The sequence below is a fragment of the Lasioglossum baleicum genome, chromosome 4 (assembly GCF_051020765.1).
Source record: "Lasioglossum baleicum chromosome 4, iyLasBale1, whole genome shotgun sequence".
In the NCBI taxonomy this organism is placed as follows: Eukaryota; Metazoa; Arthropoda; class Insecta; order Hymenoptera; family Halictidae; genus Lasioglossum; species Lasioglossum baleicum.
The window spans coordinates 2,525,802-2,551,434 of NC_134932.1; the positions used below are offsets into that span (position 1 = coordinate 2,525,802).

General features: G+C 44.6%; 3 protein-coding genes across 3 annotated transcripts; 2 read left to right on the top strand and 1 right to left on the bottom strand.

The window, feature by feature from the left end:
- Nucleotides 1–229: 229 nt before the first annotated feature.
- On the bottom strand, nt 230–895 carry LOC143208167 (uncharacterized). Its single transcript, XM_076422314.1, has one exon. The coding sequence runs from the start codon at nt 893–895 to the stop codon at nt 230–232; it is 666 nt and encodes a 221-aa protein (XP_076278429.1).
- A 4,871-nt stretch (nt 896–5,766) lies between these two features.
- Nucleotides 5,767–19,975, top strand: LOC143208168 (uncharacterized). Its single transcript, XM_076422316.1, has 8 exons — nt 5,767–5,908; nt 5,980–7,378; nt 7,485–8,809; nt 17,597–17,703; nt 17,774–17,902; nt 17,954–18,930; nt 19,057–19,200; nt 19,315–19,975. Exons 1-8 carry the CDS (start codon nt 5,767–5,769, stop codon nt 19,973–19,975), a joined length of 4,884 nt encoding a protein of 1,627 aa, XP_076278431.1.
- Nucleotides 19,976–19,978: 3 nt separating this feature from the next.
- Nucleotides 19,979–22,291, top strand: LOC143208169 (uncharacterized). The gene is made up of 3 exons (XM_076422317.1): nt 19,979–20,049; nt 20,207–20,377; nt 20,470–22,291. Exons 1-3 carry the CDS (start codon nt 19,979–19,981, stop codon nt 22,289–22,291), a joined length of 2,064 nt encoding a protein of 687 aa, XP_076278432.1.
- Nucleotides 22,292–25,633: the final 3,342 nt, after the last annotated feature.

Sequence of the window (25,633 nt, forward strand, 5' to 3'; positions counted from 1 at the left end):
CATCCCATACCATTTATTAGATCTTGAGTTTGGTATGACTTTTTGCCTTTTCTTTTCCCTTTTTAACTTCCTCGCTTATCTTTTCTTTTCTCTCCTCTAACCACTTGTTCATCTCCTCCGTATCCCACCCCCTTCCTTCAAAGAAATCCCCTCTCTCCTTTTCCCATCCATCCCTTATCCCTCCCTTTCTGTCTCTTCTCCTAATCTCTTCCCAACATATCCTTGCCAACTACCCCCCTTTTCCCTCCGCTAGCTTTTTCTCGTAACCCCACGCCCTCAATCCCGCCCTTCCTCTTAACAGTTCCCTTTGCAGCTCCTCCCTTACCATGTATCCCGGTGTTGTCCTCCCCACCCCTAATACCCATTTTAGGTACCTCTCCTGTAACTTTTCGATGCCTTCCCTCTCTTTCCACCCCCATATTTCTACCCCGTAATTAATTACCGACCATATTAATTTATCAAATAGCCAAATTCTCCTACCCCAGTCCTTTCCAAATCTTCTTTTTCCAATTCCCCATACTTGTCTCATTATCGCTGCCCCTTTCCTTATCCTGTCCTCCACATGTGCCTTTTGCCCACCATCCCTAGATAATGTGTACCCTAGGTACCTATATTCCCCTACCTCCTCAATCGCTTTGCCCTTCCACCTCCATGTCACTTTTTTCCATCTCCCCCCACCCTTTCTACATCTCATCACCTTCGATTTCTCCGCATTCAGTTGCAGCTTTTTCCCATCTAAATATCTTTCTAATGTTCTTATCATCCCCCTCATCCCTTCCTCATCCTCTGCCAGCATGGCTATATCATCTGCGTATGCCAACGTGTATACCTTTCTATCCCCTAACCTTACTCCCCCCCATCTTCCCTTTTCTAGTTCCTCATCTATGTCTGCCATCAATAAGGTAAACAACAGTGGGCTCAGCGGACACCCTTGTCTGACCCCCCTCTCCGTCCAAAAACTTTCCCCTTCCTCCTCCCCCACTCTCACTTTATTTTTCGTTTCTCTTAACATTTCCTGGCATCTCCCTTATCGCCCTTTCTAAGGTCTCCCTATCCACGGAGTCAAACGCCGCTTTCAGATCTATAAATAATATTGCTAGCCTCCCTTTTTTCCGCTTCACCTGCCTGTTTATCAGATAATTTAAAACATATATGTTGTCTATACAACCTAACCCCTTCCTGAAACCTGTCTGACTTGCAGGCAGCATCCTTTTTTCCTCCACCTCTTCCCTCAATCTTTCTGCCAGTACCGCTGCATAAATCTTGTATGCCGTTTGCGTGAGAGTCACTCCTCTATAATCCTTTACTTCCCTACTGTCTCCCTTCTTGGCTATTGGTACTACAATACCCTCTGTCCAGTCCTCCGGCCATCCCTCCCCCTTCAAAACCTTATTACATATATTCCATATCCCCTCCTCTAACTCTTTCCCTCCATGCCTCCACACTTCATTTGGAATCCCGTCCCCCCAGCCGCTTTCCCTTCCTTTAATCCCTTTATTACCCTGGCTACCTCCCACTTTTTAATTTCCTCCTCTTCATCCTTCCCTCTTCTATCGACTCCCCCTATTCTCACCCTCCATGATACTCCTCCTAATACATTTTTAAAGTGATTGTCCCATTCGTCCATCTTTATTCCTTCCTCTATTCTCTTTTCCCTTCTCCTTTCCCTATTCACTACTTTCCATACCTGTCTCTCTGTTCTTATATTCTCCACCTCTCTCTCCCATTTTTCCCTCTCTATTCTCTTCTTCTCCTCGCACAACATCCTATATGCCCTCTTCCTTTCTTTATATTTCTCACCCTCCCCCCCCTTCTTTTTCCATTCCCTCAATTCCTCCCTCACCTTCCTTTTTTCTTCTATGCATTCCTCATCCCACCAACCTCTTCTCCTACCTTTTTCTTTTTTCCCCATGGCCCCCACTGTCTCTTTTATTTTTTCCCTTAGTCCTTTCCATTCTTCTTCTACTCCCCCCTCCCCCTGCCCTCTCTCCCCAAATCTTTCTCTGAATTCTTTCCCCTCTTCTTCTGTCCAGTACCCCCTTATTTTCCCACTCCCTCCCCAATCTTTCCTCTTCTTCCCCCCTCTTTTCCCTTTCATCCACACTATCAGTGGTAGATGATCTGAATCCACCCTTTCCCCTATCTCCAACCTTTCTACCCCTTCTCTTGTTCCCTCATTCCCTAACACATAATCTATTACCGAATTCCCTCTCGCCCCTACATAAGTCCACTCCCCCTCTTCGTCCCCTTTCACATTCCCATTCAAAATCTCATTTTCAATTCAATTCTCATCTTTAGACTTCCTACTCCCCCTCCCCTCTTTCTCCTCTTCCTCCTTTCCTACTTCCCCCCCTTCCCTTCCCGTCCTCGCATTAAAATCCCCCCCTATAATCACCTTTTCACTTGTTTCCCTCCCCTCCATCCAATCACTCAATTGCTCTATCTTCTTTTCCAAGTCTCCATTTACATAAACTCCTATCACCTTCCACCATTCTTCTTCTAACTTCACCTTAACTGTCATCAACCCCTCTCTTATTCCCCCTTCTTCTCTTTCTATTTCTATCTCTTTTCTCACTCCCATTAACATACCCCCTTTTGCCCTCCCCCTTTTTTCTACTCTCTTCGCCCATTGTGTTTCCCATATATATATATCCTCTTGGCAACCTATTCTTTATCTGTTTCCACCCCTTTTCCTCTACCCATGTTTCCATTAATACAATTACATCCCATTCCTCCAAATCTTTCCAGAATTCTGCATCCTTATTCCCCATCCCTGCCACATTCCAAAACACTAACTTGTACCCTGTGCTTTTTCTCTTTCCCCCTCCCCTCTCTCCCTCCCATTTCCCTTCCCCCTTCCCCGTTTCCCTGCTCTTCAAATCAATCTTCCTCTATTTCATTCCATCTCTTCATCCTTCCATTCACCCACATTTTCATGTATCCTACCTGTACGTTCTTTCCTTTCACTCTCTCATTCTGCGCTTCCCTTTCTATATTCCACTTGGCCCTCCTTTCTTCCTCCGTTAGGTCGTCATCTAACCATTCTTTCCTACCTTTCACATTTCCCTTTCTTTGCATTACTTTCCTTTTTTGTTCCATATCTACCATTTTGACCCTTACCATCCCACTCCCATCCTTCCCTACCTTCCCTAACTTCCCTAACTTCCCTATCTCTTTTATTCCCTCATCTTTGACTCCCATTGATTCCCATACCTTTTTTACTTCTTCTTTCAAATCTTTTCCTTCTATCTGTATCCTTCTGATTATTATATTATTCCTCTTCTCCTCTCTTTCTCTCCTATCTTGCATGATTTCTATTCTCCTAATTCTCCTCCTATTGTCTTCTCCTACTCCTCCTCCTATCCCTCTTTCGCTATCTTTATTTCCCTCTTCTTTTTTCCCCCTCGTCATTTCTTCTATTCTCCCCTCTACTTTTTCTACCCTTCCCTCTATGCTTCCTATCCATTCCTTTATCTTTTCCCTTTTTGCCTCTTCCTCCCTTCTCTCCTCCCTCCACTTCTCCCTTTCCCTTCTCCATTCCTCTATCAACCTTTTCCCTTCCTCTCTCTCCCCCTTCAACTCTTCCCTCAATCTCCTTACCTCCCCCATTAACCCTCTTAACATTTCCGCTATTCCCTTAAATGCCCCTTCCTCATCCCTTTTGTCTTCTTGTGGTGACCTTTTTGTCGTATCACTCCTTTTGAAAACCGCTTTCTCATCCTCCCCCTTACCTTCTACTTCCCCTATCCCCCTTTCCCTCCCCACGCTGTCTATACTTTCACTGCTAAACCACCGCTCTATGTTAGCGTACTTCCTAATCTTCCCTATTCTACCTTTCTCTTCTTTATCTACCTCCCTCACCTCCTCCTTGTCTTCCCCTCTTCCCTCATTAATTTTCTTCTATGGTTCTTTCTTTTTCTCCTCCTATTCCTTCTCAAACTTCCCGCTTCCTATTCTATCTGTCCCCTAGTATCTCTATCTCCCTCTAGGTAGCGCCACCTTCACTCCTGTGTGGGGATCGTGGATTCCCTCTCCCCTGTTTCGGTCGAATGGGGGTTTAGACGACGCGGTGAGCGCGCCTAGCCACCCGCCATGTTAGTTCTCTCGTTACTGGACCGCCGAGGCACGACGACGTAGACGTCGGAAAAGCATCGAAGTGTTCTTTGTTCCTGGCCTTTCGAACTTACGAAGACATATCCTTCTGAACCTCCGCGAGTAGGCGCGGTGAGCCCTTATTCCTTGAGAGGCGTTTAAACCTACATTGGTGACCCCGACGTGATCGGGTTGCATAGTGGTTCGAATTTCGACATTGTCGAACGGCGGCCATTAATCGGCCACGAGGATTCCAGCCTCGTGTGTAATGAGAGCAGTCGCACTTCTGTGCGTCATCATTCAGCAGTTCTTGCTTTGCAAAACACTCCGTGGGATTGTTCCTGCTGCAGCTGGTTCGTGGTTCCGGCTCAAAGTCTCCGTTGGAGGAAATTTTGCATCGTGGGATGCGTGAAGCCACCGACACCGGCGCCTTTCGCTGATCAGCGACGGAGAAGCGGTGCTGAGAGCGGCGACGAAGAAACATCGTCACCGGTGCCTTCCTGCATTGCGTACGGCGCATCAAAGTGTCGGGTGTGAAAAGTGGTGCGAGCACGTGTGTCGTGCGTGCCTGTGGTGTGAAACACGTGCGTTTGTCGGCGGACCGTTGGCTCGTGCTTGCGCGCGCGCGTTTTCTCGGTCAAAATCCGTCTTAGGACGCCATTTTGTAAGCTGTGCGTTCGTGTTCGTTCCGCGCAGCGACGTTCGTGTTAAGGTCAAGTCTGTTTGCGAGTTTTTTTCTCTAGTATGTCGATGACGTAATACCGCCATTTTGGGTTGGTACTCGCGCAGCTGCGAGGTCCGCGACCACACCATTTATATGCGTTCTAGATCAAGCGATTACGCGTGTTCATCGCCAATTTTAGTAGTCCTTTAGCGCATTTGTTCTGTTCGGTAAATTTAATTCGACGCGATGACGAGCGCAAATACCAGTACAGGTAGTAGCGCGGATGGAACATCCCGCGTGGACAGTTATCGGGTTCCGAAAATTCCGCCATTTTATCGCGCCGATCCAGTTCTGTGGTTTGTGCAGGCCGAAGGGACATTGCGCACGGCAAATACAACCTCTCAGTTTACTAAAGCTGCAGCGGTGCGGGATTTAATTTTGATTACCCCGCGTCCGGCAGATATTTACGATCGAATCAAGCAGCGGATCGTATCTACGTTCGGTCCGTCTCCGGAGGCGAACCTGCGAAAACTATTAAAGTGAGAGGTCCTTTCGGACGGTAAACCCTCTCTTGTTTTAAACCGTCTCCGAAATCTGAATGACGGCAAATGCGACGATGCGGTCATACGTAGCGTGTTCTTAGAACACCTCCCGGCGGGCCATCGGGCTATCTTCGCGGCGACAGGTTTAGATGACCTCGACATGTTAGCGAGCGTCGCGGATAAAATTGCAGAGTCGGCAGGTCCTTCTGACCAGTGCATAGCCGCGGTTGAACGTCGTGTGCCGTCGACAGACTCTCTTGAGAGCGCGGTCAAGGGGTTGGCTGCCGAAATGGCCAAAATGCGTACGGACATTAATAGAGTACTGCGAAATCGCGACCGTTCGGCGGCCCCCAGTAGTCGAGCGCGTTCTACATCAAGAGATAGGTCAAGGTCTCGCGGTATGGCGGGTGGACCTAGATTGTGCTTTGCACATAAAAAGTTCCCTGATAATCCCAGGTGGTGTAAGGAATGGTGCGACAAGTTTGCAACATTCAAGTCGGGAAACTAATTGATCCTTCCGTGGCTGAGACGGGCGCTGGAGGTTCTCGCGGGTCTTCCCGTCTCCACATTCGTGATCGTATTTCAGGAACGTCGTTCCTAATTGACACTGGTGCGGACATATCACTGGTTCCGGCGAATCCAGCTATTCGGGTAAACCGACTGGGTTCAAACTTGTCGCAGCCAATGATACCACCATTGATACATTTGGCGAATCGTTTCGCACATTAGATTTAGGTTTGCGGCGTACCATAAATTGGAACTTCTGTATAGCCGCGGTGCCTCGCCCAATCATTGGGGCGGATTTATTGAAACACTATGGTCTGCTGGTCGACATTAGGTCGAATCGTTTGATCGATTCAAACACCAACGTGTTTGCGGCTACCACGCCGCATTTTGCAGCGAGCGGTTGTATAGGCTCGATTTTACCCTCTTCGCGGTTCGCGATGATCATCGCGGAATTTCCCGATGTGTTTGGCGCGTCTCCGATAGCGCCAACGAAATCTGCAGACGTGTTTCATCATATACTAACTACTGGTCCTCCAGTGTCCGAGAGGCCTCGTCGCCTCAATCCTGAAAAATTAAAAGCCGCCAAGCACGAATTCAAAGCGCTTGTTGAGGCGGGTATTTGTCGTCCTTCTTCTAGCCCATGGGCGAGCCCCATACATATGGTCTTAAAAAAGGATGGCACATGGAGAATATGTGGGGACTATAGAGGTTTAAATTCTAGGACCGTTCCGGATAAATATCCGACCCCCCACATATACGATTTTTCTGTCAATCTTCATGGGAAGACGATATTTTCGTCTCTCGATCTTTTCAAGGCCTATAACCAGGTCCCAATGGCCCCAGAGGATGTGGAAAAAACGGCTGTGACAACGCCCTTTGGGTTGTTTGAGTTTCTATTCATGACCTTCGGTCTGAAGAACGCTAGTCAGTCATTCCAGAGATTCCTTAATAGGGTATTAGGTGACTTAGATTTCGTCTTCGTATATATCGACGACATCCTGGTGGCCTCAAGCTCGGAAGAAGAGCACGCTGAACACCTCAGAGTTGTTTTTCAGCGGCTCAATGAGCACTATTTGCGTGTGAACCCGAGCAAGTGCGTTTTCGGGGTGTCCGAAATTGAATTCCTCGGGCACACCATCAATTCAAGCGGCATCAAACCGCTAGCTTCCAAAGTCGAAGCCATTAACAATTTCCCAGAGCCTAAGCGGGTCGTTGACCTTCGCCGATTCCTCGGCATGGTAAATTTTTACCGTAGAAATATACCTCGTGCGGCGCATCTTCAAGCGCCCCTAAACGAATTTCTTCATGAATCTAAAAAAAATGACACGAGGGAAATCATATGGACAAGTCGTTCTCGCGAGGCATTTGCCAAAATCAAGGAAGCACTCTCCAAAGCGACTTTGTTAGTGCATCCGCGTGTGGGTGCTGATCTTAGGGTCGTAACTGATGCTTCCGACTTCGCCATGGGTGCTGTTCTCGAGCACAGGAGTTCCAAATCACATTGGGAGCCTCTGGCGTATTTTTCGCGGAAGTTTTCCCCAGCGCAAATGAGATACAGCGCTTATGATAGAGAGTTGACCGCCGTTTTTGAGGCAGTCAAACATTTCAGAGACTCTGTAGAAGGTCGACCGTTTTCGGTTCTTACCGACCACAATCCGCTCATGTACGCGTTCCTACAGCGTCCTGAAAAGGCTTCAAGCGAGACAGTTATCATACATCGCCCAGTTTACGACGAGCATTTTGTATATTCCGGGTTCGGATAACGTCGTGGCCGATGCATTATCAAGGGTAGATGCTCTTCGAATGCCACTCGAGGCTAGTCTCGAGGACATCTCCGAGGGGCAAGCAGCTGATGGGCAACTTAAACTCATCTGCGCTTCTTCAGATCACCCGCTCAAATTAAAGAAGCTGCTCTGGGGTCCTGAACACATTCCGATTTATTGCGAGATTTCGGGGGAGGCGATCCGCCCATATATTCCTGGCAATCTACGCAGGGCTGTGTTCAATCTGTTTCATAATTTCGCTCATCCTGGAGCGAAAGCCTCTGATAGGCTTATCCGGCAACGCTATGTGTGGCCGGACATGCATAAGGACGTGGCTCGCTGGTGCAAGCTCTGTTTGAGCTGCCAACAATCTAAGGTGTCTAGGCACAATAAGCACCGTCCTGAACATTTCGTACCTCCGGACGGCAGATTCGATCACGTCCATTTGGACATAGTTGGTCCCCTGCCAACTTCGGAAGGTTTTTCCTACCTCTTAACGATGGTAGATCGTTTTACCCGTTGGGTGGAAGCTGTACCTATGAAAGACTGTGAAGCTATATCTGTAGCTCGGGCGTTCTTAGAAACGTGGATATCTCGTTTCGGGGCCCCCAAAGTCGTGACCACCGATCAGGGTGCTCAATTCGAGTCCCGGCTGTTCTCAGCACTCCTGTCGCGGACTGGATGTCACCGTGTGAGGACAACCGCCTACCATCCGCAGTCGAATGGTATGATTGAGCGTTGGCACCGCGTGCTCAAAGCGGCCATTATGTGCCACGCCCGCGAGGAGTGGACTCGTGTCCTCCCCATCGTGTTGATGGGATTGCGTTCTCACGTGCGGTCGGATACGGCGGCGTCGCCTGCTGAAATGTTGTTAGGAACGACGTTGCGTCTACCGGGAGAATTTTTCCTTCCCGACAATATCATGCCCGACAGGAACGTGTTTTTAGAAGAGTTCAAAAAGTTTATGCGGAAAGGACGCCCGGTGCCTGTGATACATAATTGTAGGGCGCGCGCGTTCATGTTCAAAGAACTGCGAGATTGCACGCATGTTTTTCTCCGCAATTCAGCGAAGAAATCGCTCGAGCGACCGTATACCGGTCCGCACAAAATCGTAAGAAGAATTACGGATCATTTGTACGAGATCGATGTAAATGGTGATCAGCGCACTGTCACCACGGATCTCGTGAAACCGGCATTTTTTGTTCCCGATCATCTGGGGGACGTGCCACCGAGTGCCCCTGGTACTTCCGACCCTTCTGGCCGGAAGCGCGTTCCGATTCGGACTTACGCGAGAAAAAGGGTCACTTTTGCACCAGCAACGCGTGGGTAGTATGGCCATTCGCGTATTGTATGAATCGCTGCCCTTGTGGGTATTTTGTAACACGCGTTGCAGTTAAAACAGTAAATTGGAGTCAGATGAACGGCGGAATATTCGCCCAGCTCTGGTGCAGAGCGTGTGCAAATTTTGCACTACGACGATGTAAATATTGTATATAGAAACTTGTGAATAAAGTGTCGTTGCACTCGGGGGGGGAGTATGTGGGGATCGTGGATTCCCTCTCCCCTGTTTCGGTCGAGTGGGGGTTTAGACGACGCGGTGAGCGCGCCTAGCCACCCGCCATGTTAGTTCTCTCGTTACTGGACCGCCGAGGCACGACGACGTAGACGTCGGAAAAGCATCGAAGTGTTCTTTGTTCCTGGCCTTTCGAACTTACGAAGACATATCCTTCTGAACCTCCGCGAGTAGGCGCGGTGAGCCCTTATTCCTTGAGAGGCGTTTAAACCTACACCTGTTCTCTTTTCCCGCGCCCACCTGTCAACTGCCACGCGAACCTAACCTATTACCCCCACTCACTTTTCCCTTCCCTACTACTCTTTCTCCGACTCCCTCACCCTTGGCCCTTTCACTCCCACCTATCCCTACACCCTACTCACCCCTCCCCACACTTTTCTCCACTCACACTCTTTTCACTCCACTCTTACACACGGAAATCTCGCTCAATCAATTATGCTCATCAACCTTTCATACGACCGGAAACGGAAGTCCAATGAGTTTTTAATGGAAAATGAGAATTTTTTAAATCATGACATAAATAGACGTTATGATATATCGTTGAATTTGTCTTTTTTCTCTTTAAGAATCCATATATAGTATAAACAGTTGTTGATAGAAAAAACATCCGTGACCTTGAAAACTTTAAATAATGACTTTGAAAAAATTTTTTTTCTTTGATACTATATCCACCTCCTTATATATATACTAAAACTTTTGTTTGAAAAGTTTTTTCATATATGTATTGCGACGTTGTCCCTTTTTCGAACGGTTTTATGGCCGACGAAAAACGGTCAACCCCGAGATTTTATAGGCTCTGTCCATTTTCGAGTCACCCGATATATTCGGTACGAAATTCGGATGTTTATTTTCCTTACGATAGCTAGCGCGCGGTCCTTCGTCGCCAAGGCCTTCGGTCGCTCGCGTTGTTTACTTTCCGCGTCCGGACGCTCTATCTCCCCGTACGAGATCTCTTGTTACGCTCTGTCGCCACGCGGCTCGAAATTGTCTCTCGAAAGTCTCTTTGTTCTCGATAACCCTGACTCTCGAATTTGAAACCGTTGCCACACAGTACGCCTATTGTTCCTATTACCTTGAAGCGTTCTTGCTTCAACAAGGCCGCGAAGAAAAAAAACTTTTTACCGATCGCGTAAATATTCTGTTCACGAACAAAGACGTGTACGACGAAATTCTAGGCTACGAAATTCTGGCCCAGCACCGTAAGACGTACTCTCCCGTAATACAATTTATTACAATTTCACAATTATTACACGAAAATCAGTAAATCATGGCAATAAAATTGCTCGTCAATTTTGTACACAGAATATTTCGTGCTGGCTCTTCGGAATCTTCCTCGCCAGACTCGCAACGAATCGAAATCAAAATTTTTCGCTTTCGAATTGAGTGTGTTTCTCGTGTCTCACTGGGTCGGCTCGAACAGTCTCTTTCGAACGTTCGCGATTTCACGATTCTACGAGAATACGACCTCGAGATTCCCGTAATTTACCACGATCAGGTAGTACCGTACGCTACCTGCGAGAGTCACCCGTTATTTTCCTGTGCCTCTCTCCGTTGTCGGGAAAAACCCTTGCGAGAGAGAGGTCCCTGTTCGGGCGCCAATTTGCGACGTTGTCCCTTTTTCGAACGGTTTTATGGCCGACGAAAAACGGTCAACCCCGAGATTTTATAGGCTCTGAGACCGGGCCGTGCGCGGCCGTGCGGACACGGTCCTCTCGGTGCAAAGGCGGAACTCGGTGGAGGCTTGAACGAACAACGCGACGATAGTTCGGGCGCCAGGTATTGAGAAAATACCACGCGAAACACGATGGTGACCTCGAACTCGGGGAAGCCGAGTCCGAGAGTCAAGCCTCCACGAAACGCGGTCTGAAATAATGACGCGAACGGCCAGATGATTCGAGCGCAGGAGATAACGGGGACAGCCCTCACGGCAGGACGGATCTCGCAGGTGAAGAATCAACAAACGGAATTGGCTCTTAATCTTTAATGGTCACGAAAGTAAAAGATACAGGCGAGCGGCCACGAGGCCGCGAACCGGGAGCCCGCGCTCCTTGTACACTTTAGCGGAAGATGATCGTTCGCTGAGCGCGTTAGTCTATCGTGATTCTATCGCGGACGTACGATGCTACGGTACAATATTCGATTTGTTCGTCGATACCAGATTCCGCGAGGCGCGGAAGAACGGCGCAATTCCTACGACTGTCGCGAGAGTCCGAGGCGAAGCGAAATTGCCGACGTGCGATGGATAATCCACGGCCGTACGCGGGATTCGAGGCGCGTAGACCGCCGCGGTTCACGCGTAATTCCGCCTACGCTTCTACCGTCGCCGACTATCCGAACCGAAGACTATTCGAGACTTATTCGATACCGACACAACTCCCGAGGAAGACTTCCGATTTACGCAATTAAGGGAACTCTTGTCGCGAAGGCTCACAGAGTCCTTCAGAAGGACGCGAGCGAAGGCTCGAGGCGCCCTGCGCCTCGGCTCTTACGAAATCTCCGAGGACGAGACGAACACGTGTCGTCCTCGCGCGAATAACACGAGCCACCACGATTAACGAATCGAGGAATCACAGAATCGACTTACCGTTGACGATATTTGTTCGAGCCGTTCACCAGACTTCTGGACCCTCGTAGTAGGTCGTTTCTCGTTACAATTTCCGCGTTGAAAGGAACCCGGAATAAAGCCACCCGCGACGCGATACAACTACGGTATTTGCGGGATTCGGTAGTCGGAAAGAACGGTATTGATGGAGCGTAAATACGACTGTACTCAAGGAGTCTCGGTGCGACAGTGGTTCCTCGATCCGCATCGACGGAACGCATCGATCCTGGTTCCCCCCACTCTGAGCGTATTGCCGAATTTTCCGATAGGTGCCGTACGCAACGCGACTAGGTTGTCGCAGGATCGCAACTACGAAAAAGTCCTAGGGCCCCAGACTTTACGCGACCACTTAATTTACCGCGACCTTTGAATTCCCGCTCGCCCTCGGCGAGCGGTTCGCATAATCCTCGGCAGCCAATTCGACACACCACCCACGCTGAGATCCTAGTTGAGCGGGATGAGACGGCGGCGGGACCCGTGAATGCTGCTGTTCGCAATAGGATCTCTTCGTCCCACGACGGCGCCTCCGGGTTTGTTCGCCCGTGTGTGATGGCTTGTTTTGCTGCTTCCGGCGCCGGATTTGTTCGTTGGCCATCCTTTTATTCGGTATTTGATCCTTCGGCACCTTTTCGGACTCGTACGCTTTCTTTAGGATCGATAATTGCCTGAAACGTCGTACTCCGTACGCACAACAGATGGCATTAGTACGGTGCACGAAATCGGAAGATTTTCCTCTCGGAGTGCTCTTATGGCCTGCGGGTGGCTTACGTAACCGAGAAAGGTCGGTCCGGTCCACACGTAATTCGGCTGTTTGACCGAGTTCAAACGGCGAAGTGACGTCTCACGCTTGCAACGTCACAGTATACATAACTGACAGAGATATTATATATAAATAAATTCATTAATACGCTCCAATCTACAAAAGAACAAGAAAGCGAGCTAATAAAAACGTGGTAAAAATAGTTCTAACATCGGAAAAAGAAGTTATTATGAATAATAAGTAGTCTGACTGAAACATGGACTGAAGGTGGTCAATGATACCGCTGAACGGGGCGTTAAACTAATGGAGGATCATAATAAAATTTTATCTAGAAAGAAATAGGAGGAATAATATATGTATACTATACAAACTGTGATGGAATGTCGAAAGCAGTATCCTGACGCCACAAAGCAGAATTTGTCAAAGGATTTGTAAATATTTTTTAATATAGCGAGAAACACCTGATCAATCCCTACATGATTAATTGCATTTTTAAGAGGCATTGAAGACTGCTTGTTAACTGGGAGTTATTAAATTTTTCATTTTCCTCAGAGTCAGTAAGTTCTTTATTTTTTTCGAAGTCATTGAAGTTTCCATTTTTCTTGGAGTTATTAAATTTTTCATTTTCCTCAGCGTTATTAAGTTCTTTATTTTTCTCGGAGTCATTAAGTTTTTCATTTTTCTTGGAGTCATTGAAAAGTCCCTCTTTGTCGTTTACGCGCTGTCGTAAAAAAAGTTCTGGTATGTTGCTAGTCTAAAAATATGATCAATGCTATTTTTCAGTTTCTCTAATAAATCTGCATTTGTCGAATTTTTGCGTGTATTTCAGTTTGTGTAATTAACATTTTGAACCAAAAAATCGGGAAAAAATCTCAATTATCAATTTCAATTAAATGCAATTATATGATTAAATTAATGCAAGTAAATGGGAAAAATTGACCGAAAATTGAATGGCGAAACGGCTGTTTAAATAATTCGCCGTGGAGTGGAGTGAAACATTGTAACATGATACGGGTCGGGTCGGGTATATCGGTGTAAAATAACAGAATATTTTTTGAGAATTATTATTTTATATTAAAACGTTTGTAGCTCATTGCAACGTCGACCGATTTTGACGAAATTTTCAGGTTCTCTTTGGTGAGAAAAAAATTTGGGCAAAGTTTGAAATCGATCGAAAAAAAGGATCACGTGGCGCATTTAAATTGAAAATTTTGAAAATTTTGAAATTCATCGTAACTATAAAGTATTATATATCGTTGGATTTGTAATTTTTTTTTAAATAAGAATATGGAAAAATTATATGACCTTAATTTTAAAAAAAATAACGATGACCTTGAAATTTCGAAAATTCCATTTTAAAAAAAAATTTTTTTTGTGCCATTATATTTACCATATTGAACAGTGCAACTTTTTCCTCTGACATTTTTTCGTATAACCACAAATAACAGAGATATGTAATTTTGTATTGTACTATTGTACTATACATGTGAATGAATATTTTGAATATATTCTACAGAATAGTGATTAGGAACTATTTCTTATATTCTAATGTAAGACTATCCGCTTTTAAGATGGAAAGGACAGAGCGGGTTACCAAATAATACGCCGATCAATGGTGAAGCCGCTCGCCAAGAATGCATTTTATTAAATGAACAGACAAACAATACAAAATCTAGAGAGAGAATCCAAACTTGACAAGTCACTGGAAGAACGGGTCCTCAGACCCGAAGTGGCTGTTAGGACCCGCGCTGCCAGCGTATTTTATGACGCTACCCCTCTGGGTTTTCCCTGGGAGGGAGGTAGCTGTGTGGTTCGCCTGTGCTGCGGACCCTCGACGTTCGATTTACATGTTTTTCGCTATTGTTGTTTTCGTTGCGTCAGGATATTGCTGGCGGTAATCTTTTACCATTTGCAGTACCAACTGCTTTTCTTCCTCATTGCGAGCTAAAATTTGATTGTATGTAATCCTGTATTAGCTTAACGGCTCTTTCTGCCGAATCATTGACCACAGGTAAAGCGTTAACTATATCTAAACTTAGTTTGTAAGAATCTTCATCTTGCCAAACTACTGGATCTTTTTTTAAAAATTCTGTCAATATATTAAATCTACTAAAAAATTGTCGACTTTCGTCTGATATAAAACCTGAAATGTCCTCTTGCATGTGATCGGCCACATTAGTTGGTAAAATGACAATTTTTTTATAATAATCGCCGCTACTAAAAGATCACTACTTGATCAAGAAACTCTTGTTCCTGTTGATCTTGTATCTGGGATCGTCGTTTACAACTCTTTTGTAAGACCTTTCACTTGTGGTGTAATGACTCCAATTTCTCGACGCAGCGACTGTTTAACTGAACTGGAATTCTGGCCTTTTCCCACAACACCTCCACTTCTTTAACAACAAGGTGTGCACTAGACCGAAGGTTCAATTTCACTTTCCGCAAATTATAAAATAGCACTCCTAAAACTTGTCGTTTCGATGGCAACTTAGCGTCAATTATCTGATTTTCATCATGTTCTAATAAGAACAGTTTTTCGCGACTTCTACTCTCCATTGGGCTTCTCAATTTATATAGAAATTGAGTAGTCTTCCTGTATGACTACTGTAACGTCTCGCGTCTGCCAAATCTGGATTGAACGACGATGATCACGAGTCCGATTTTGTAAGTTGAGGTGATAGTTGATCAAAGACAACACTTGAGGTTGTATGTTCGCTTACTCGATACTGATGATTACAGTTCGTTAGCTCAGACAGATCTAATCGGTGGTTCTCTGATACATATAAATCTTACTTCGGTGTGGATGTCGTTTGTTTGAAAAAGCGTGATGATTGGTTGATGGAGTTGAAAGTAATTGGTGGAAAAACTTGTAAGGATAGGAGTAGGAATAGGGGTGGGAGTTTAAGTACGGGTTGTTATAAAATTTTTAACGAGGGTTTACATCTGTTTCCCGGGTGTGCGCTTATGAATTTCAAGATAGGTAAAATTGTAAAAAAGTGGACTTAAGGTCCACGGGGTACATCTGGAGGTAACGTAATAAATTATATTCGGTCATAGGTAATAAATGGATATGTTTAAATATCTGTTATTTGTGGTTCTACGAAAAAATGTCAGAGGAAAAAGTTGCATTGTTCAATATGGTAAATATAATGGCATAAAAAAATTTTTTTTTTAAAATCAAATTTTCGAAATTTCAAGGTCATCGTTATTTTTTTAAAAATTAAGGTCATATAATTTTTCCATATTCTTATTTAGAAAAAAATTAAAAATCCAACGATATATAATACTTTATAGTTACGATGAATTTCAAAATTTTCAAAATTTTCAATTTAAATGCGCCACGTGATCCTTTTATCCGATCGATCTTAAATTTTGCACAAATTTTTTTCTCACCAAAGAGAACCATTCTGGGGGGCGTCGTGAAAAAAATTCGTTGGTCAAAAAATAAGGTCCACTCTAATGTACATATATCGCACAGAACACAATTCTTCTTTCTATTAAATCGCATTTCTTAGGTCAAACAATTGCGTTTTGTAATGTATAATAACATGTAATAATAAAGTGAAATGTAATAACGTTAAAAATTACTTAATATACACCCGCAGTAAAATCAATAAGTATAACTTTCCTCCTCACAGCAGAAACGTCGAAAAAATTTTGACAATGATGTCCCACAATAAAAAATCTGAAAAAAATTGACGACACTGCCTGCTGTAGTACTTTATCAAGGAACCAAACAATAAAAAGCATGTTTTCATATTTTCTAGAAATCTGCATTTTTCCGATTTTTGGGGGGTTTTCAAAAAATCTGAAAAAATTCTATAAAATGCGTCTTAGGATCCAAAATATGTAACATTTTTTTTAGAATTTTAGAACGTATTTGAGACCGGAAAATTGCGCTCGACTATGCAACAGGCCTAACGGTTCTGGAGAACCGATTACACTGTCCAACACCAAATTTGTTGTCAATATACTGTTGGGTCCTCCTTATAGAGTTTTTTGCGCTGATTCCGAATCTGTTCTTAATTTTTCTCCTATACGCACAGTTTTTGAAAAACATGGCTTTGAAAAAAAAACATATTTTTCAACTTTAAACAAATATTGTGGTTATTATAAAAGATATTGAATTGTTCTTTACAGCAAAAGATTCTGTAGACTTTCCCGAATACAGTGATATCCAATATTAATACATTATGATTGTTTAAACATGTTTAAACAATGATTAAAGACGGAGAGACACTACTTTTGCACCAATTTTTGAGGATATTTTTCAATTTATCTCAAAAAATTAGGGTCCAGCGGAAAATCGAACTATACCACGCGATAGAGCAGACTTTTATCTTGAGAAACCACCCTTTCAAGTTTGTAACGTCGACGTTTTTTTCGAACCAGAAAACAAAATATCTTCGCCCGACATGAGTCACCAGTGGCGCGGCGAGGCGGCCTTCGTCGCCGATTTTCAATTGTTACTTCCAACAATTGCGTCCGTTGCCGGTTGCGGCCCGCGCTTATTCTTATGTTTTCACTTTTGGCCCACTGCAGTCCGCGGGGGTTGCTCATCACTTATTTAAATAAATAAATTTATATATTTTTCTATTTGTGAATTATATTATTCTAATAATTTATTGTGAAAATAATTGTTTAAATAAATAAAAACAAATAACAAATTTGTATAGATTATAAAAATCTATTTATTTTAACAATAAATTATTGAAATAACAATTTGTTCCGGAATCGACCATTCCACGGTTCGATTGTCGAGCGTCCGAATACAAACGCGGCTCGATCAAAACAATCGATCTCTCGCCTCGATCGATAGCGCCGCGCGTACCCGTTACGATTACGGATCGAACTGTCGTAACGTCCTTTAGCACTCTCGCTAAACACGGTGAACAAAGCAGACGTAATTTTAGCACGCGACGAGATCCGTTTCCTGAAGTTCAAACGTACAACTTTATAACCGCGCCTATCGCGTTTCGGGTGAATCGTGAACTAATTACGGATCGGTATCTATCGCTGTCGCGCTAATCGCAAAATTATAGCAAACAGTGATTGTAATTCCGCGAGCAATAAAGACTCTTTGGTGTGACCAGCAGCCGGCTTCTTCACCCGCCTCACTGCATATCCTTGTCAGGATAGTCCTAGTTATCCGCCCCTTCATCGCCTACGCGCAAACATTGGTCCTTCGAGCCGGATTGCAGTAAGTGAAGTGAAAAGGAACAGTCTCGGTCTTTGACGACGGTTGGGCGATCCGTTAAAATTCAAAAAAGTTGAAGGACACAACACACGTCGGTCGCGAGCGAAGAAACATGGATAGCCTCACGACGCTGCTTCTTCAACAAAGCGACGCCGCTCGTATTGTCGCGCGTACCCTTGAAAACTTCAAGAAACTCGGCAAGGCAAAATTAACGGTCGCCACCGTTCAAAATCGGATCACCCGGTTGAACTAGTCTTTCGCGGAATGCCAAAATCTGCATAAGCAAATCACTGCTAAAGCGACGGAAGCTGAACGTTCCAGTTTGGACTATTTCACGAAGGATTGGTTCCTTTCGGTGCACGATACATTCTTGGAGACATCGGACTATATGGCGGAAACTCTTTCCCGGCTGGCACCTGCTGGCTCCTCAAAATCGACGTCTCCCTCAGAAGAATCTATCTCGCAACCTCATGACGTCAACAATCGACTACCAATCCTCAATCTCCCGCAATTCTCTGGAGTCTTCGAGGAATGGGAAACCTTCAGAGATCGATTCCGTGCCATGGTCATCAATCGCCAAGGTCTGTCCGATGTATCGCGGTTTCAATATTTATTATCGTGTTTGAAAGGCGAGGCGAGCGACTTAGTCGAAAACATCGCGATAACCGATGCGGGTTATACCGTCGCGTGGGATATCTTGGTCGCGAATTACGACAACACGCGTCTGTTAGTGTCAACACACCTAGAGACTCTGTATGATTTGCCACACGTGCGGTCTGATTCGTCCGATCAGCTGCGAAGCCTTCGCGACAAAGCCAACAAGGCGAGGAAGGCCCTCATTAATCTCGAACGTCCTGTGGACCATTGGGATGACGTACTGGTCTTCCTCGTCACGAAAAAACTAGACGATGAGTCGCGAAAGGCGTGGGAGCTGGAACTCGGCAATCGTACAAACTGTCCGACATTTTGCGAGCTCGATGAGTTTTTACAATCGCGAATACGCGCGTTGCACACGATCAAGCCGTCCACGTCGGGATCGGCATCTCGGAACGCAAACGCGGCCGCAACTAATTGTAAAGCAAGCCGATTTCGAGCGACGTCATTGCACGGTTCCGCCGCCGCGAACAGCCCGTGTGCCTTATGCAACGCGAACCATCCGCTCGGACAATGCGCGTCGTTCAAAAGCAAATCCGCGGCACAGCGTTTCGAATTCGCAAAAAGGACAAATCGGTGCATCAATTGATTAAGTCCGCACCATCCAACGAGTAAATGCACGAGTCGGTATAATTGCTCCACATGTAAAAAACGGCATCATACGTTGCTACATTTCAACGACCCGACTGCGTCATTAAACAGTACCGCGTCATCGCACGGCGCTGCGTCACCAACCGATCATGACGACAGCGTCGTTACGTCACAGCTCGCGTCTTGCTCCGTCCCGCGTATCACTGCCAAACAGCAAGTGTTGCTCGCAACTGCCAGGGTCGAACTGCGATCACCGTCAGGACGGACGGAAAAAATTCGTGCTCTGATTGATCAAGGCTCGGTCATTTCTCTAATTTCCGAGAATTTAACACATCGTCTCCGACTCCCGCGCTCTCGCGTTTCTGTTAGTATAACGGGAATCGGGAACAATGCGGTCGCCTGTCGCTCATCGACAACGTTTACCATCGCGTCGTGCAAAACGGAGTCCGTATACTCCATGACAGCGTACGTCTTAAGCTCGTTGTCAAATTATGTACCGCCTCGCGTGATTACCGCTGTAAGTCTCCCTCATATTCGCGATCTGGAATTGGCGGACGATAACCCTTTTGACTCGGCTCCGATCGAGCTGATTATCGGTGCAGATCAATACGGGTTACTTCTTTTGGATGGGTTGCGAAAGGGCACGGTGAATGAGCCTACGGCTCAAAACACCACGTTAGGCTGGATCCTTTCCGGTCCCGTGTCGTCGTCCACGTCCCATTCTCCTACTTCCGTCGCGAGCTTCCATTGCAACGTTTCGTCAAATCTTGATGTTGAACTTCGACGATTTTGGGAAGTCGAAGAGTTACCGTTCGTCACGCGGCTCTCGCCCGCAGAACAAAAGTGCGAGGAACACTTTCAACGCACGCACACTCGAGCTCCGAACGGCCAATATATCGTTCGTTTGCCCTTTATTGAAGGACCTCCCATCGATATTGGACCTTCACTCTCCGCGGCAAAGACCATGTTCCTACGACAGGAACAGCGGTTACAACGAAACGCGCAGCATTCGGAAGATGTTTGCGCGTAGGCGATGAAGGGGCGGATAACTAGGACTATCCTGACAAGGATATGCAGTGAGGTGGGTGAAGAAGCCGGCTGCTGGTCACACCAAAGAGTCTTTATTGCTCGCGGAATTACAATCACTGTTTGCTATAATTTTGCGATTAGCGCGACAGCGATAGATACCGATCCGTAATTAGTTCACGATTCACCCGAAACGCGATAGGCGCGGTTATAAAGTTGTACGTTTGAACTTCAGGAAACGGATCTCGTCGCGTGCTAAAATTACGTCTGCTTTGTTCACTGTGTTTAGCGAGAGTGCTAAAGGACGTTACGACAGTTCGATCCGTAATCGTAACGGGTACGCGCAGCGCTATCGATCGAGGCGAGAGATCGATTGTTTTTCGTACGAGCTTCATTCGGAGACTCAGTATGCGAAATGCATGGCTGGACCGATTCTACCGTTACCCTCGCATGGATTAGCCAACCACCTTCGCGTTGGAAAACGTTTGTCGCGAACAGAGTGGCAAACATCCAGGAGCTCGTGCCAACATGTCAATGGCACCATGTTCAATCGGAAGACAATCCTGCCGATTGCGCCTCCCGCGGTATCAGCGTTCCGCAATTCGTTGACCACTCCTTATGGTGGCACGGCCCGAAGTGGCTCAAATTGCCTTCGACTTCGTGGCCCTGCAAGACCTCGTTAGTCAAAGCCACAACTTCGTTGGAGGAACGGGTTCCTATCTCTCTTCATACCGTTCCGTCCCCAGAAGTGTGGGATCTAGCCACGCAATTCTCAAGTTGGACCAAGCTTCTTCGCGTAACCGCTTATGTCTTACGCTTTATTGCAAAACTGCGTCCAACTAATAACCCTTCCATGTCGTCCGCATCGGCAGTAGAAGGTCATTCGGAGACTAGCCTAACTCCCAGTGCACTGCTTACAACAGAAATTCGGCGAGCACGAACGTACTGGCTCAAAACTATTCAAAGAACGGTACTCCCAATCGAATTTCAACATTTGCACCAGAAGCTCCCTCTTCCGCGACGAAGTCCATTGAGTTCCTTAAACCCGTACCTCGATTCGGAAGGACTGATTCGCGTTGGCGGGCGGCTTCGGAATGCGGCAGTATCCGAACAAACCAAACACCCGATTATCCTTGCTTCGCATCCTCTCGTGTCGCTGCTTATCAGCCACCTACACCTAAGTTTATTACATGCAGGCCCTCAGTTGATACTAGCTAAAATGCGACAAGAATTTTGGCTTTTACGCGCTCGTCCTATCGTGCGCCAAGTTCTCTATAAGTGCGTCGTATGCACTCGCCAAAACGCTAAAATTCCGTCCGAATTGATGGGAGAACTTCCAACGGTACGCGTTACTCGCTCCGAAAGGACGTTCTTACACTGCGGCGTGGATTACGCGGGCCCTATCCTTGTCCGAACTACCCCAGGTCGCGGACACAAGTCAACCAAAGCGTATGTCGCGTTGTTTATATGTATGACAACTCGCGCGGTACATATCGAATTGGTGGGGTCCTACACCACGGATGCATTTCTCGCATGCTACAATCGCTCCAGTTCGCGTCGCGGCTTACCGGTCGCTATGTATAGCGACAATGGAACCACGTTCCAGGGCGCCGATAAGGAAGTGACCGCGGTATTCCGAGCCGCTACGCGCGATCCGAACTTGTTGAATAAACTCGCGAGCGATCAAGTCAAATGGCACTTCATTCTCCCCTCAGCTCCACACTTCGGCGGGTTGTGGGAAGCCGGAATTAGAAGTATGAAGTATCATTTGAAACGCGTTATCGGGTCTCACACTCTAACATTCGAAGAGCTTACTACCGTCTTATGTCAAATCGAGGCGTGCATGAATTCCCGTCCGATCGCACCGTGCTCGGAAAATCTGGAGGACTATACCGCTCTGACACCGGGTCGCTTTCTTATCGGTACAGCGATCACAACCACTCCAGCCGTCACTCTCCTTGATGTACACGATTCGCGTTTGACTCGTTGGCAGCTCCTAAAAAAGTTGTCGGAAAGTATTTGGAAAGCATGGTCGAATGACTATCTGCACTCGTTGCAACAACGCGCGAAATGGCGCACCGCGAGTCACCTCGCGAAGGTGGGTCGTGTCGTCCTTCTCCGAAACGCCCTTGCACCTCCGTGCAAGTGGGAACTCGCGCGGATAGTCAAATGCCACCCCGGATCGGACAATATTACTCGCGTAGTGACCATTCGGACTGCCAACGCCGAGTACAAACGACCTATCGTTAAGCTATGTTTCCTCCCCGTGGATCTAAACACTAGCGAAATCCATGATGCGACGAACGCGGACGAAACATAGTTCGACACGACCAACTGTTCTATCACGGCGGGCGGTCACATTTGTATATAGGTAAATTAAGCATTCTAGATTCTATAAGTTTGTATATATTGCGTTTCATTTCAAAATTTCGCGACGATCTTCGATTACCGACTGTCAAGCGGGTGATTCGGCTGATACTCTTTCGTCGTATCTCCCGTCATTGTTATCGGATGCACACATCCGAGGCGGGCGGTATGTTCCGGAATCGACCATTCCACGGTTCGATTGTGGAGCGTCCGAATACAAACGCGGCTCGATCAAAACAATCGATCTCTCGCCTCGATCGATAGCGCCGCGCGTACCCGTTACGATTACGGATCGAACTGTCGTAACGTCCTTTAGCACTCTCGCTAAACACAGTGAACAAAGCAGACGTAATTTTAGCACGCGACGAGATCCGTTTCCTGAAGTTCAAACGTACAACTTTATAACCGCGCCTATCGCGTTTCGGGTGAATCGTGAACTAATTACGGATCGGTATCTATCGCTGTCGCGCTAATCGCAAAATTCTAGCAAACAGTGATTGTAATTCCGCGAGCAATAAAGACTCTTTGGTGTGACCAGCAGCCGGCTTCTTCACCCACCTCACTGCATATCCTTGTCAGGATAGTCCTAGTTATCCGCCCCTTCATCGCCTACGCGCAAACACAATTCAAATAATGAATATATGGAAACAAATTATAAAAATTTATTTATTTAAACAATTATTTTAACAATAAATTATTATTGAAATAACAATTCAAATAATTAATATAGAAACAAATTATAAAAATTTATTTATTTAAACAATTATTTTAAATTATTAAAATGGTATTTCAAACAATAAATATAGAAACACAAAATAAAAATTTATTTATTTATAAATTGTTTAAATAATAAATATTAGGTCGAACACAATATAGAATACACAATGACAGAGAACCGAAATCCGGAACCGAAATCCTGAACCGAAATACATAATATCGGTTCTCCAAAATCGTAACCGTAACCGATATAAGCCAGAACTGCCAGCCAGTACCGATATTCTCGTAACAGTTATAAGTGTTATAACATATAGTGTTGTATAAAGCTCGAGTCTTCGAAGCTCCAGAGCTCAGTCTTAAAGACTTCTTCTAAATCTTCTTCTATAGAAACTTAGTCTTTAAGACTGAGCTCTGAAGCTTCGAAGACTCGAGCTTTATACAACACTAATAACATAACATCATTTCGGTTCTTAATAACTATTTCAATCAGAACCGAAAAATAACAGTTTAAACAGTTATTTTCATAACCGTTCCAATCCCTGTCTGTAGCGTAGATTTACCACTATTTTAATACACTATACGATTTGAACTTTTTTTGGAAACTAGAGCAATTAGTTTACTGCAGGATGTGAAAAGAAGTTTTTTAAAAAATTGCAATTGATCAGAATTGTAGAAAAAATACTAAAAGTTGCGGTTTACAACTTTTTAATGTGGATCTATCTATACTTCAAATTTACAAAATACGTTGTATAGATTTGTGTCAATTAAACATATTCTGAAAATTTCAGGGTAACCCTAAAGTTATTCTTCTAAATTTTCGTAGAAAAAATTGGTTTTCAATTTGGTTTAATTAATAATAACTGTGCCTAAAAATATGAAAAAAAATTGGAGACAGTATTGATGACAGTAAGTACTTCATCACTTCGATATAAAATCTGTTTCTTCGAAATCTTCCGGCTTTTTTATTTTTTACAACTAGAGTTTGCAACAAAAGCTCGGGAAAAATTAAAATACTTCTATGAATATAATTTATATTATTAGAGATTTGTATATTAGTTACATATTTTATATAAAACAATATAAATTGTATGTCCTAATCCTGGCCAATGATGATGTACGATCTGATCCAGTCTAAAGATTATGTAGGATCTGATCCAGGCTAAAGATGATGTAGGATCTGTTCTAGGCTAAAGATGATGTAGGATCTGATCCAGGCTAAAGATGATGTAGGATCTTGTCCATGCTAAAGATGATGTAGGATCTTGTCCATGCCACCGACGAGATACTATTAAAGACTGCCAGCCTTATGGGAGTTGGCGAGCCTAGAATTTTCCGGTGTTCTCTTACCCCCTCTAGGATATATTCTGACTGGAGTGAGAAACAGGAGGCCACCGACGGCATTTCGTCGGTGCAGAAGACACTGTATGTATCGTGTTAGCAACGCGCCCGCGCGCTACACTCACCAGCGTACCTTTACTATATCCGTGTGCGCTGCTTGTGCGCTTGTGCCAGCCACAATCTATTTTTAGAACTTCCCATGTTGCCATGCTTTACGGCTTACGGAAACGAAACTGAAATTCGACTGTCGAGCCGTCGAGCGTATGAATCTCAATCTGGAGCTAGCCTTCGAGTCCCCGTGCAGCGAGGATTTTTTTTTATTTTTATTTTTCATTACTTTTTTAATTACATTTTTTAACCTTCCAAAAAATTAAAAATGTTAAAACTATGTTCAAAATATGTATTCATTTTAAATAGAAACGTTCTGTTACTGTCATAATTGCATTAATAAAAATTGGTATATGATCGAGAACAGGTTGATGGTATTTATTTGGACTGATTGGAGAATACGAAAATGCAGGAAGTATTTTTTAGTTTATGAAACAATTTGTAGATTTATTTGTTGTCAAACAAATAATAAAATAAATTGTATAATATATATAAATTGATTTTATACTAGCATACACAAGTTTATTTGATCTTCTGTCTTCCTATAATAAAAAAACACAGTCATAACTATAATTATAATAGAATTTCATAAAATATTGAGGTTATTGCAAACTCATCTTTTTTCGCGATGATGCTCTAATTTTATTGCTTCTCTCGAATGTCCATTTCCTTCCGAGACAGTGCGTTTCTAAGTGTAAATAAAAAATGTTGATATAAAATGTATCATAATTAAACTACAATTATTCTAATAACGTAGAATGTAGTACATATTAAGTTTTAATTACCAGGATTTTCTTCTTCGACGTTAAGCACCCTTTACTGCTTCTCGTAATTTACGTATATAGACATTAGGGTGGACCTTATTTTTCGACCATGAAATTTTTTTGTCCCGTAAACCAGAATTGTAACAAATGTTGAGAAAATGATCTGGAAAAATTTTGGGGCCGATTGGATGATGGGAAAATGAGGCGCAGCAAATTTGAAAATTTTGAATTTTTTAAATCTTTACATAAATAGACGTTATGATATATCGTTGAATTTGTCTTTTTTCTCTTTAAGAATCCGTATGTAGCATAAACAGTTGTTGATAGAAAAAACATCCGTGACTTTGAAAACTTGAAATAATTACTTT